Here is a 13,399-nt window from a genome sequence, read left to right as displayed (position 1 = left end):
TGAAAAGGGGTTGCAACGTTTGTATGAGGAATACTTTATGTGTGGTCGAGTTTGCTTCAAACTTGGTCTTAATGCTCTTTGATATAGTTAATCAAACACTTCGTCCGGTTTTTTTACAAAATTCAACCTCTGAAGGGGTGAAAAGGGGTTGCAATGGGACATATTTTGTTCGTGGTCGGATTTACCTGATACTCGGTCTAAATGCTCATTGATACACCTATTTCGCATTAAAGTTGCCTTATTTCAGTAAATGGAAACTTCAAATTTAACATGTAAGTACGTAATTATTACCCTATCACTAAACCGTTGCAATGGTGTAAATACGCCTAAATACCGATATGGGTGTCGTTATGAAGCTCTTCTGGGACGTTAATTACGAAAATGGTATCAATTTTGAAATGTAAGATGGCGACATGAGATAAAATTAAAACTCTATAGAGGTGAATGGGGGGTTAAAAGCTAGTGTTATATAAAATTGTCAGTATTTTACATCTTATGAACCCGACATTTCAACAACCACGAAGCCCATCGAATAATCGCGTTACCAAATAAGTGAAACGTCCCTAGATCGTTCCCTTGTCGGAAGAAGTACGGTCGTATCGATCGACGATCGAGTCGTCCCACGCGGGGAGACGGATTACGTATCGTATCCTTAACGGCGCATTCCCCGAGGAGGATGTCATCGCGGTCCCAACAATAAAAGCCGATCGCGGTATCTGGTACGCTTGGCGAACGTCGTGCAAAGTCGTTTCCGCGAGTCCGAGCTTCCTCCCTCTTGTACTTCCCGCCGCGCGGCCTAACCGCCGTGTACCAGCTAACGTCCACCGATTCTTCGTCGATCCTTTTGAAACGGGGGTGTTCGCCTTGCGCGGATCTCTCGATCCGTAACATTTAGGCGACACGGAATTTCGTCCCGACGCGCAGAACACCGTGTTCGTCGTCGCTCGCGCCTCTCATCTCCGTGTGTGCGCGCGTGTACGCGCCGCCACATCGCGCGCGTGTATTTACACGCGGAGACAGGGCTCACAGGTTAGCCTCGGCCCACATTGGCATAACACTTTCACTGACGTAACACTTCACTCTAAACTGTTGCGTTGCCATACACGTATCCCTTCCTCACCCCCCCTCTCCCTCGCCTCTCAGCCGTGATACTTAGCGATGGGAATGATGCCCTCGCGAGCGATCTATCGACTCTACAGACGTTCACCGGTCTCTTTTTACACCCAGAAACCATGTCCCATTCGCGAATATCGTGGTCCAGCAATCGTAGACAGGAACCAATAGAACCCTCGAGAAAACTCTTCCCCATTCGGTGTGAAAGGGGGGCTGAGGTTCAACTATCTAGGGTTCCCGTAATTAATCTACTCCTAACGAACATAGATTGACGAGCTCGTTTTTTGAACCCTTGATACCCAATTGTCTTTTGTTCGTTTCTTTGCCAGACCTCGTCGCGATTTTGTTTCGTTCTGAGATTCTACGACCCTTTGCCCAAGGGAGGGAGAGACTGAGCCGCCATTTTAATTCGCGTGGATTTTTTCTCGCACACTTGTATCGCGTAATCTGCATTACTGCAATAAACGCAACCGCCCCGCTGATCTAACGCATGAATGGGTTAGGCCCAGTGGCGTAACTCGCGTTTTCAAGCACTGGTTCGGTTCGACGATTGTATCTGGCCGGTAACTCGGTTGTACAGCAACGACTCTTATCTGTTTGTTCGTTCGCCGTTGGCCAGCGGATTCCCAACCAGGCTTATCTAATTTATCGAAGCACCGTCCACCGAACAACGTTCCTTCGACGATTGTGCGACTCATTACGGATTTAACGATTATTTATATGCCCGACGAGCGTTTAATTTATCGACCCGTTGGCAAGAGTTCTCTATCGCGGATCCGCGTCGGTTCGATCGATCACGATTCGTTCGATCGGTGATCAAATTTCGCGTTACGCCCGTTGCTTGGAAAAGAAGGCAGAACTGGGAAGTCCTCGTCGTTAACATACTGAAAAAAGACCGACAAGAACTCGCCTAGTTCGAACGAACGGTGTCAGGACTTCCCGGATATCAAACGGAATTCTAATTCGCGATAATTTATATATGGAGAGAATATGGAAGGAAAGAAGGTTGCAAATTAAATGGTCGAAACTCTTGATAAAAGCTTCCGAGCCTTTTCATCGAAAGTATTTAGAGAGGTAAAGTAGAGGATGGAGTCAGGAGTCGTACGGTTTGTGGTCCAAGTTTCGTAACCAACCCCTTGAGTTCAAGTTTCGTTCGTTTGTCGCCGTGATGTAAACAGGATCGATCGTATTCAGCGTGGCTATCGGTAAAGGGTAGCGCGCATTCGTGTGTAAAAGAAAGAAGGACGAGTGTATACGCGATTACGGGTTGCGTCAGTCCAAGGACCGTCCGGGCACGAAAATTTCCATCGACCGACGTTGTTGCGCAACCGGGCTGCCGAAGTTTCAATTTCACCGGGCAATTATTCACGGTGAACCGGAGGAGGGCAACACTCTCCGCCCGGATAACAAATTTCGAACATCGAACGAGGAGATAAAACCTCTTGCCAACGGGCCAACGTTAACCCTTCGGGTACATTACCGTCGACTCTGTCCAACTGTTACAAATTGCAAACGTAACTCCCTTGATGAATTATTTCATTTGAAACGTGTCTAATACAATTCATTTTCAACCCTTGTGTGGACCGTCAATCTCGACTGAATTGTTTTACTTAATGTTGATTTTGGTAAATGGAAATCAAATTTGAAGCGCTTAAGTGTCTCTACTCGAATAATAAAATTTATTTTTAACCCTTGAGAGGACCGTCAATCTCAACTGAATTGTTTTACTTAATGTTGATATTGGTAAATGGAAATCAACTTTTGAAGCATTTAAGAGATAATAAACTAACGGAGGATTGTTAAATAATTGTTAGTTTAAACTTGCAGAGGGTCGTAATAGTCCACTTAACAGTTTGATGGCTGTTGTCGCGTGTACGTGACTTTGGAAGCTAGGAGACCATTTCATTATTACGTTTGTTGAGGTTACATTTATAATTCCTTATAATAATATTCCTAGCATCTTCGTGTATACTTTGGCGCGGCCATTAAAGTGTGTTAAGGGTTAAAAACACGAGAGATCGAGAAGCTAGACTAGACGCGTATCGCGTATGCGTCCGTAGCTCTCGAAAGCTAATCTGTTCCCCCCATAAATGAATAAAAAGCGAGTCTAGGCCCGGTCGATTGCACCCGTCGGGATCGAGATCGAAATCGAAATCGAAATCGGGATCGAGATCGTTCGGCGGACGCCGTTCGCAAAGATAATCCGCGTACGCGAGTAGAATAGGCGCGAAAGTAGGCCGATCGAATTCACCAGCGTCGGAAAATATATAAAGAGAAAAAAAAAAAAAGGTGGGAGGCGGGGAGGGGAGGGGAAGAGTGCGTTCAAGAGGCAACGCGCCGCGGAGGCTCGTGTGTAATCTTTTATCCTTGGACCTATCCCATATGTCGGCAGGTAAACAGTTTCGCAAGAGAATCACGGCTCTCGCGAGATCGGGAATTTCCTTATACTACGCGAGAGCCCGTCGTTGTGGGGAATGCGTGTGCACGCGAGAACCACAGCTCGGGCACGCTCTCCGTCGTCACAGTGAGTCGAAATTGGGTTACGGTTACCCAGCTGAACGATCGATCGGTCGTACCGAGTCTCGGGGTCCGTCCTGTCCGGCTGTCTTCTCACATCTTCGCGACGATCGCTGCCGGAGGAGCAGCTTCCGCTCTTCCTGGCGCCCTTATCCAACCTTTTCATTCCCAGCCATTTTACTGGATATTTGTTTATTCGTTAAGAGATTAGGTTTGATCAAATATTCCATGCAATTGAAATGTTACTCTTAGACCCAGTGGTTCTTGATAGGAATACTAATATTGAGAAGCTCAGAACAGACAATGGAGGGGAATTCTTCGACATGTAAATGGATAAACTATTAAAGAATTGGCATTCTACACCAAAGAACAATTCTTTAGGAAACGTATGATTGAGAAAAGAGTGGAAACGTGCAAACCAAGACTCATCATTGGTTCTAATATATTAGAGCTACCTATCGAAAGATGGATCACGACTTTAGAACCTTTTACATAATTTAAGTGTATCAAGGCCCCTATTGAAGCTTTAATATCTGAAAATTTCAAACGAATCACCATAGAATTCTTCAACGTCCCAAAAATAGGGCTCCAAACTGCTTCTCTGTAACTATTTCTATACTCAAGAATACCTGAGTCGTTAAGTACTGGCTCTTGAAAAGTCGTTAAGTAAAATACTCGGACGGCATTAAGCGTAATAACGCTTCTTTTTATCGTTAAGACCGCGACTGCTCATCGAGAGCCATTAGTCTCCGTAAAAACTCATACGTCGTTGTTATCCTTCTTTTTCCCCCATTCGTTTGAGGTTTGCTCGCCAACTTCCGGACCCCCCCACCCCCTTCTTTTACACGGTATTTTAAACGATTTATTCGCGACTTCGTTCGGGGAATTAATTCGATAAACAGGGTGTTCGGCCAACCCTGGGAAAAATTTTAACGAGCAATTCTAGAGGCCAAAATAAGACGAAAATCAAGAATACCTATTTGTTCATGGAGGCTTCGTTACAAAGTTATTAACGTTTAAAGTTCCACCAGTACTGAATTTTTTTCTCGAAAATGCGTACGATTTCGGAGGTATGTGTAATGACCAAAAATGATTGTAATTAACCCCCGGAACCTAAAATAATTTTTCCAGAATGATTTGAAATTTTTTTTTTCGACGTAAAATTTCACATCTTCTCGAATTTTTTTCTCGAAAATGGGTAGGATTTTTATGGTATGTGTAATGACCAAAAATGATTGTAATTAACCCCCGAAACCTAAAATAATTTTTCTAGAATGATTTGAAATTTTTCTTTTCGACGTAAAATTTCACATCTTCTCGAATTTTTTTCTCGAAAGTGGGTAGGATTTCGATGGTATGTGCAATGACCAAAAATGATTGTAATTCACCCCTGCAACTGAAAATAATTTTTTTACAATGATTTGAAATTTTTTAATTTCGACGAAAATTTCTCCAACTACTGAATTTTTTTCTCGAAATTGCGTACGATTTCGGGGGTATGTGTATAGACCAAAAATGATTCTAATTGACCCCCGTAACCGAAAATAATTTTTTTACAATGATCTGAAAAATTTTTTTTTGCCGAAAAATTTCAGCACCTACTCGATTTTTTTTCTCGAAAGTGGGTAGGATTTCGATGGTATATGTAATGACCAAAAATGATTGTAATTCACCCCTGCAACTGAAAATAATTTTTTTAGAACGATTTGACAAATTTTTTTTATCGAAAAATTTCAGCACCTACTCGATTTTTTTTCTCGAAAGTGGGTAGAGTTACGGAGGTATGTTTAATGACCAAAAATTATCGTAATTGACCCCCGTAATCGAAAATAATTTTTTTAGACCGATTTGAAAGTTTTGAATGTAATTGTTAATAACTTTGTAACGAAGCCTCAGTCGAGAGATTGATATTCTTGATTTTCGTCTTATTTTGGCGTGTAGAGAAGGTAAAGGGTATTCAGAGAAAGGTAGAATTTGAATAAAAATATGCACGCAACGGCCACGTTTCCTACGATCGCTTCTTCGCGTGCGTGGCTAATTTCCACTGCGAGAAACGTCGGGAGAACTGTCAGGGAAATTGTATAGAAACGCAACGCCGTGAAAACGCGCGGCAGAAGTCACGAAGCCGGCCGTGCGTTGCTCGTGGGAATTAAGTTACCGACCCATGTGTCCTTCGCGCTTAATTATACCGAGCTCGCCGCCGCTCGCATTGTCGGCTCGAACGCGGTTCATCGTTAAATAAAAAGGGAAGGAAGTATCGTATCGACACAATGAACGAACCTTGGAGGTTTCCGCGGTGAGACCAACGCCTTCCTGGAGCGCGATAAAAAAAAAAAAAAAACGCTCGGAGGCCTTTGGCCAACGCTTCGGAGTCGGTCTCGTTCTATTTTCTTCGATATTCACGTTCGCGAGATCATGTCACTCGAAAGCAACGCAAAGTCAAATTGAAAATGTCAGAAGCTACGAAAAACAAATTCCTTCGAAGGAACCTCTCAGGAGGAAGAAGAGGACTCGTTGTTAGCTTCCAATGACGTCTCAGAGACGTGATAAGTCTATCAGGACAACGTTGGTGTCGCTTTTGCCACAGTTGGAAATGAAATCGTAAGGTAAAGGGTTGAGAGCTGGAAAATTAGCTCGTCCAAGGATGGAAACTCGAACGCGAATCGACTCTAGAATCCGTCAGCGGCTCCGCGACTGGCGAACCGTTCGAGCGGTGAGTCATCGCGGAGGATTTTCCTTGCGAAAGGGATTAAATCGACGCGTAAATAACGGAGGTAACGAAACGAGGAACGAGAAGCGTGCACCCGGTTGCGCGTCCGTCCCCTTAAAAGTCTTTTTTCCACTTTCACGAGCGTCTCCGCGGCGACGACTCCAAACGCGGCGAGTAAACGTCGCTTTTCCACGCGGGGAGACGGGTAATAAAACAAAGTCTCCACCGCGGAGGCAAAAAAAAAAATTGTTTTCGAAAGCGGACACGGAAACCGTGGTGAAACTCGCGGCCGATCCCCTTCCGATTTCACCGACGCAAAAACTCGGAACAATATTTGCTCGATCCCGTGTCTTTTCCGCGCCACGTCTGGTCCTCCGCTAATTGCTACGCACGACGCCCGAAAATTCGAGCTTCGAGACGGCTTCCGGGTCCGGGGATCCCAGGAACCACCTGTTGGAAATCTACCGGTGTCTCCGCAAACATGCTTTCGCCGACCACGAACAAAGACTGGCCGAACTTTATTTGCCGAGCTCATTATTCTCGGTGGAATCGTTGCATCGAGTAATTATCAACCTTCGACCAGCCGAATATCTAACGAGGCTAAACAGTGCTATATCGTACACGCTCGTTGCATGAAATTCTTGTTTTAAATTTACGACCGTCGGAACGTTCGAACGGTCGCGATTATTCGCCAGATATCCGTTAGTTATGGCTGCGTTTCCCAAACTTTTTCAAGTCACGGAACCCCCGCTATCTCACGAACGTATTTACGACTCCCACGAAACGTCCATTACGCTAGCTAACAGCCGAATTCTTTACGATTTGTATCTTTTAACGTTTCAAATCGAGTGTTGATCGAAGGTGCAAAAGCACTGGTGTCGAACAGACTGGAGGATTTCAACGGTTTGAGAAACACTGCACGGAAGAACAGTTGATGATCCCTGATCTAATACGTCGCGGAGCGTTAAAGTCTCCCGGTGGACCGGGCTCGTTAAAACGAAGAGTCGAGACAGGTGTGCGACGTCGAGAGCGCTGTTCGAAAAGGGTTGACGAAACCGAGGGTGGGGGGGGGAAAAAAAGTTGGAGAGCATAACACACGGAAACGCGACAGCGTGGACCCGCTGGGGTTGTTAAAGCGCACTAACGGGGAACACGTGCGTCGACGGACCCCGTGCAGCGGCTACGAGCTTTCAGACGACGATACACGCCGCTCTGTTTACGTTACGAACTTCCTCCCTCCGAGGGAGGCCCCCCTCTTTACAGCAAACAATCTCCCGCGGCTTTCTCGGGACTCCTGAAATCTGGCTGGAGGATGGTAAATTCGAATTTCATTATTCACCGTGACCGACAATCCTTTTGGATCTCTAGATCAAACCACTGGCTATGGAATAAACTTCCATCAACCCTTTGACTGCTAAACGAGTATATAGACGCTTTTACAAGTCTATCGATATATACGAAAAGCGTAAATTTACGCCCTCTATAACACCTTTTACTGTTTTACCAATCGATTCGACATGGAATTGGATATTTTAATTTATTTGCATTTAATATTTTTTTGGTCTCTTAAATCTCCGGGTAGTTTTTTGGTCACCAGTCAGTGGACGACCAAAAGGTTAAAATGAAAATATAAATACAGATGTTTGGTCTATTTAAAAAATTTCCCAAGTAATATTTTATAAAATGAAATAAATATTGGCAAATTGGCGGCCAGGCGATTTAATGTACGCGAGGCGGCTGGTTGCACTTTCCCGCGGTTCGCGTGGATCCCGCGTCGCGGTGTTAGCAACTTCCGTAACCGATTTCCGCGAAACCGACCAACGACGACGACGACACATTTTTCTCCCCGCGTCGCGCAGGTAGCGGCGTACGTAGCGCCGACATCGCCTCGGGAGGGGTTATAGGTAATGCCGGAGTGCTCGACAGGGGGCCCTGACCCGATTGCAGAAAATGTCAACACTCTCGTTACGTGGCTGCACTATCACCGGGCCGGAGCGAGCGAGCGCGCAACACGCTCGGAACGTGCGAAACGGGGGGCGTTAGCCGTGGGTGTATGGGTGCGTGGAGCCGCGTACACGTGCACACGCACGCAGCTGGAACGCTTCGGTGTCTTTAAAGTGGCCATCTTGACTTCACTTTCAAACGCTGCTATCGGCCTGGAAAGAACCAGCGAGAGGAACGGAGAGGACGGAGCCGGGGGAGACGGCGGAACAGAGACCAACAGACGTGTAAGCGGTCTGGCACACCGTGTGGCAATACGAGGAAGCCGATTACCCAACGATCCCGGGATCCCTCGAACCCGGCCACTGGTTACACGCGATTCCGCGTAATTCGCCGATCCGCGTGCCCCGTTTACAACCGATCTACCCGTGTCTCTTCCTACACGGACGCCATTATCAAATCTGAGTCGAAAATAATCTATTCTTCGATCGATCGCGAGTTATTGAAAATTGTCATTGCATGGCGAAGAGTTTGAAAAGAATCTCGCCTGGGCGCCATTTGTCAATTAAACGCGATCAGAGTTGAAAAGAATCTATGTTTCGATCGATTGCAACCTACTAAAAATTGCCATTGCATGGCGATGAGGTTGGACAGAATCTCGCCTGGGCGCCATTTTCAAATCGAGCGCGATCAGAGTCGAACAGAATCTATTCTTCCATCGATCGCGAGCTATTAAAAATTGCCATTGCAAGGCGAAAAGTTTGTAAAGAATCTCGCCTGGGCGCCATTTGCCAATCGAACGCGAACGGCAGAAGACCGTGAAACAAGATGGCGCATACATCATCGATCAAGTTCCCGTAGTAAATTATATGCTCGTAAAACGACGCGACCGGGCATCTTGCGTAACCTAATACGTTCTATCCGAGGACTAATTATCGACTTGAAAAATAGGCGAGTCTTCGGGACTATTTACACGGCATTGGCCTCGTTTGGAATCCGCGACTACAGCCCGGAGTATCGAAACCATTCCGATTCGACGGTGAGAGTCGCGAGTTCTTACGTTACGTCGCTTACAAAATTGGACAACCGATCTGCTGCTTTGACCATAATTGAGGTCACCAGAGTGCTGAGGCTGAATAACCCCGCGGAGGCTCTGCTTCGAGCTACGACGTGTGATTCGACGATTTGATCCTTTATTATGAAACTCGCGCTAGAAAAGTACGTCGTTTCATCCGTCAACTACCATTGAAACGAAACACCTGCTTAATTATGGGAATTCGAGCGTAATTATTTGCACTACCGAGTGAATCGAGGGGCACTGCTCTCAAAAGACGAAAAAAAAAAATAATAAAAGATAAAGGATGACGTTAGAAATCCAACGTTGGAGCGCAATCTTCTATTTTGGATCGTATCGCGAAGCGAAACGACTTTCACGGGTATTGTGAAGGCGCTGCGATGGCTCCTCGCAGCGAAAGGGTTAAATGGAGCTTGGACGGTAACTAGGAAAGCGTGTACAGACATGACTCACGAGCACGCGAAATATCCCTTTCGTAGAGTCGCTCGAGGATAGCGTTCGCGACTAAATACGGGTGTACTCTTCGAGATAATCGCGTCGAGTAATTAAAGAGTCTGCTATATCTTCTGTGGGTCGCGTGAAGAGATACGAGGGGGATTTTGATAAACTTTTCGTGTTTAAAAACTCGGGTGATCGGGTTGGTGGGAAATGGGTTCGAAACGTTCCCGATCCGTGGTCGGATATCGATTCGCTGCACCTGTTTTTCCACGAGCGAGAAGCAACGGAGCCCCGCGGCTCGGGAGGAGAGAGTGGAAGAGAGTCGACGCCGGGTCTCGAATCTATTTCCGTGGGGCCCTAACCCGAGAGCCGAGAGACGGAAACAGACGGAGGGGAGAAGAGAGACGGAGGGAGGCAGAGAGGGAGAGGAGAATTTATGTGTTTGGAGAGGGTCAAGGGAACGAGGGTAGCGACAAGTGCAGCGGAGTCGTGCAGCTGGATGCAACAGGGGGTAAAGAAACCGCGTTGCTCGACACCGACGTTTTCGCGCGAAACGGACCAACTTTCTCGTCTCTGTCGCTTCGTTTTCCGTGCCCCCTTGTCTTCGGGGCTGGGATTTCGTCTCGAAGATCGTGGGAAATTGTCCGGCGGCGTTCCCTGGTCGATACGTCCGCGGACGGTGCGGCGATTCGACGTGAAAATCCACTTTTTGTCGGTTACGCAGGATGCACACGGCGAAAGTGATGCGTGTCGAAGAGACGAGACAGTCGGGCCCGACAGACCGAGCAAATGTGCACGCGAGAGTATGCGCGGGGTTCTTTTCTCTTCTGCAACTGTAACGAGGTTCACGGGCTAAGTTTTTATTTCTTCGAAACGAGACTAAAAGTAAAAATCAAACGGGAACCGCCCGCCGCGTCGGAGAAGAGCAGAGAATCGTTTCGCGGATGGAGGAAAAGTTGGTAAATATTTTCGCGGAAAGTATCGATCGCGGGCACGTAACGGACGCGACGGATGTCTTCTGCGTCGGCGAGCAAAGCGGAAACGAACCCGTCGAGCGTGCAATCGTTATCGGCAGCAACTGGGTCGTAAATATTCAGCCGGCGAGCGCCATATTTCGGTCGATATTTCGCTGGAAGAGCGGTCTAAATCTGTATTTATAATAGTTTTGCTAGAAAGTTCGGTTTCTCACTTTCCAACCGCTTTCTAAAAATGTGAAAAGAACAACGGTGAGCACCCATTCCGATTCGCGTTCTAACGGCACGTAATTGGCCGTCGCAGCGCGCGGGCTGCGGTCGGAGACGATGTCGTCGAGCTTTTACCGCAGACCGTTGAAACTCACGACGAAAATCACGCAACGAGAATTTTCGCTTCGCCGTGCACCGCGATGAAACATCCGAGTATCTTTCTAATATTCCAATCACGAGAACTACCCAATGGCAAAACTCTTTCGTTAACAGGCCCACGATTGAAGATACCACCGAGGAAAACAAAATATTTTCTGTCTTCTATTACCAATTTTGAAATATTAAATTGGATCGAACCCCAATTTCGTAGTTCGAGGCGTTTATCGTTTGGCGGAACAACTGCTCAAAAACGACTGTTCGTTTTTCTCGCGAGGCCGACAATTTCTCTTTGTTATCGTCGAGCATTGACAGACAGAAAGACCCAGCCGCCCCCTTTGATCGTTTTAAATGCTCGGGTTAAAGGCTAAGCGTTTCACGCGGCCTACAAAAGGTCGTTACCACTTAAGCGGTGTCTCGATACACACGATACGTATGTGAGCCATATGCGAGGCACATGTGTGCCCGCGTCTCGATGCGACCGAGGACGCACGGCGTCGTCGATCCGGCAGGTAGAGATTTTCGTATCGTAGAACACGACACCTACGGTGAGCGGGATGTAGCATAATATTTGCCTCCGGTGAGCCCGTAAGGTCGTGTAAATATGTTCCTCCTCGCCGACGGTCGTTGCACGTTACTACGATCTCGAGGCGAACCCGAAGCAATCGCGAAATCGTGTACGCTCGTAGTATGCTGTTACGACACGGCTGTAAATTGTAAGAATTGGGCCACCGCTTACACGTACGCGTGGCCCGTGCACGTACGCCGCGTACATACGCGTGCGTGCGCGCGCGCGCGCGAACACGCTGCTTTTTTTTTTCGCGTCGACACAAGAACGCAGGCGCAATTATTGCTAACGCGGATGTCTGGTCGCGATTCGCGAGGCCTTGGCCGGTTTCCCTTTCGGAGTAGCGAATCGGCATTGCTGGAATACCGAGAGTAGTTCGGCTACGAGTGGAGCCCCCGAGGGCCCGCCACCCCGACTTTATCGACACCCGATACACGGTTCACGATAGGACGCTGCTGCACCAACAATGGTAAAACAGATATTTCTCCTATGAACCGTAGATAATACCACGGTCGGTTGAGAAGAAAACTCCCTGTGCGATTCACAGTCGGTAACGTAGATTGCACGTGTTATTCTCCGACGGTAAGATAGGGTAAATAACCATGAAAATAAATATGGAATATGTGCACGCTACCTTTGCTCATCTCAGGCTGAATACTTTCCGTCTTGATTTCCGCCCTCGTTGCATAGGGTATGGAGGTTGGCGACGCTTGCGACGAAGGAGCTGCTAATTTTTCTGTCGCGAAAGAAAATGGATACACGATGACTTTCTGATATGGTATCGGGTCCTGATTGATTTGGGATACTTACCTGCTAACAGGGGATTGGCAGCAGCGATGTTGTACCTTTGCCGTCTGCACGAAGAGGTTACGGAAGTAGTGGTCGACGTGGGCTGGCTGGCTTCGGCCAAGTCGGCTTGCAGTTCTCGGAGGAACGTGTCTAGCGTGTCGAAGGGTTCCTCCCCTGTGACACCGGCCATACCTTCGCCCTCCTCCGCCGGCATATTTGGCGTGGCTGTCGTACCGACCAGGGCGCTCAATTCCATCGGGGAAAATTCGACCGACTGCCCTGTGCTGCTCTCCTAGTACAACACGAAAGCAAAGTTTTTTCCCTCGATTCGTTTAACGTTACATTTACATGTTGCCGAATTCTGGTAGTCGAATACTCTACCATGTGTCAGTTAGATACGATAGAGGTAAATAATGGCTGGCGTACCAACCTGAAGACACTGCGTCAAGTCGACCATTTTGCCGTCATTGTCAGGGCACCAAAGTAGCTCGTCGTCTATGAAGGGCATGTTTGACTCCTCCTTGGGCACGAGGGTGGAGGTTAGCGTAAGGGTTTGCGATACGGGGACCGGCATCGGGACCCGTACCCTGCGGCGGGGCCTCTCTAGCCACCCCCGCGCTTTCTAACATCCAAAACCACCTCCCAAACGTCCCCACTTTTCGCCTCCTTCTTGTTCTGCACACCAGACACGTTTCTATCTTTGATCCTACGCGCTACTCCAGTTCCCCTGAAACAAATAGATTTTCTTCGCTGTAGAATTATGTTCCAGCGAGACGGAGGCGCCTCGATTGTCGGTTCAAGAAAGATTACTTTCTACCGTCCTGCGGAACACGCACGCGCAGTCATCCGACTCGTTGATTCCGCGAATGACCGCCAATAGCGCGATCGTCGATGCCCATCGATATCGA

The 13,399-nt window shown here is 47.5% G+C and overlaps 1 protein-coding gene across 2 annotated transcripts in view; it reads right to left on the bottom strand.

Annotated features, from left to right (window-relative positions):
- The window catches only part of LOC122398359 (ecdysone-induced protein 74EF-like), a 177,321-nt gene that overhangs the window by 123,667 nt on the left and 40,255 nt on the right, over positions 1-13,399 (bottom strand). For both annotated transcript variants that reach the window (XM_043398131.1, XM_043398132.1), the window contains exons 2-4: positions 12,922-13,218; positions 12,513-12,783; positions 12,337-12,438 (exon numbers count right to left, since the gene is read on the bottom strand). In XM_043398131.1, the coding sequence (XP_043254066.1) occupies positions 12,337-12,438; positions 12,513-12,783; positions 12,922-13,065 (517 nt within the window). In that variant the 5' untranslated portion in view covers positions 13,066-13,218. The remainder of the gene's footprint in view (positions 1-12,336; positions 12,439-12,512; positions 12,784-12,921; positions 13,219-13,399) is intronic.

Source organism: Colletes gigas, unplaced genomic scaffold (genome assembly GCF_013123115.1).
Source record: "Colletes gigas isolate AHSC1104 unplaced genomic scaffold, ASM1312311v1 Colletes_gigas_Sc00011, whole genome shotgun sequence".
Lineage (NCBI taxonomy): Eukaryota > Metazoa > Arthropoda > Insecta > Hymenoptera > Colletidae > Colletes > Colletes gigas.
This window is presented reverse-complemented; position numbering and strand designations above follow the sequence as displayed.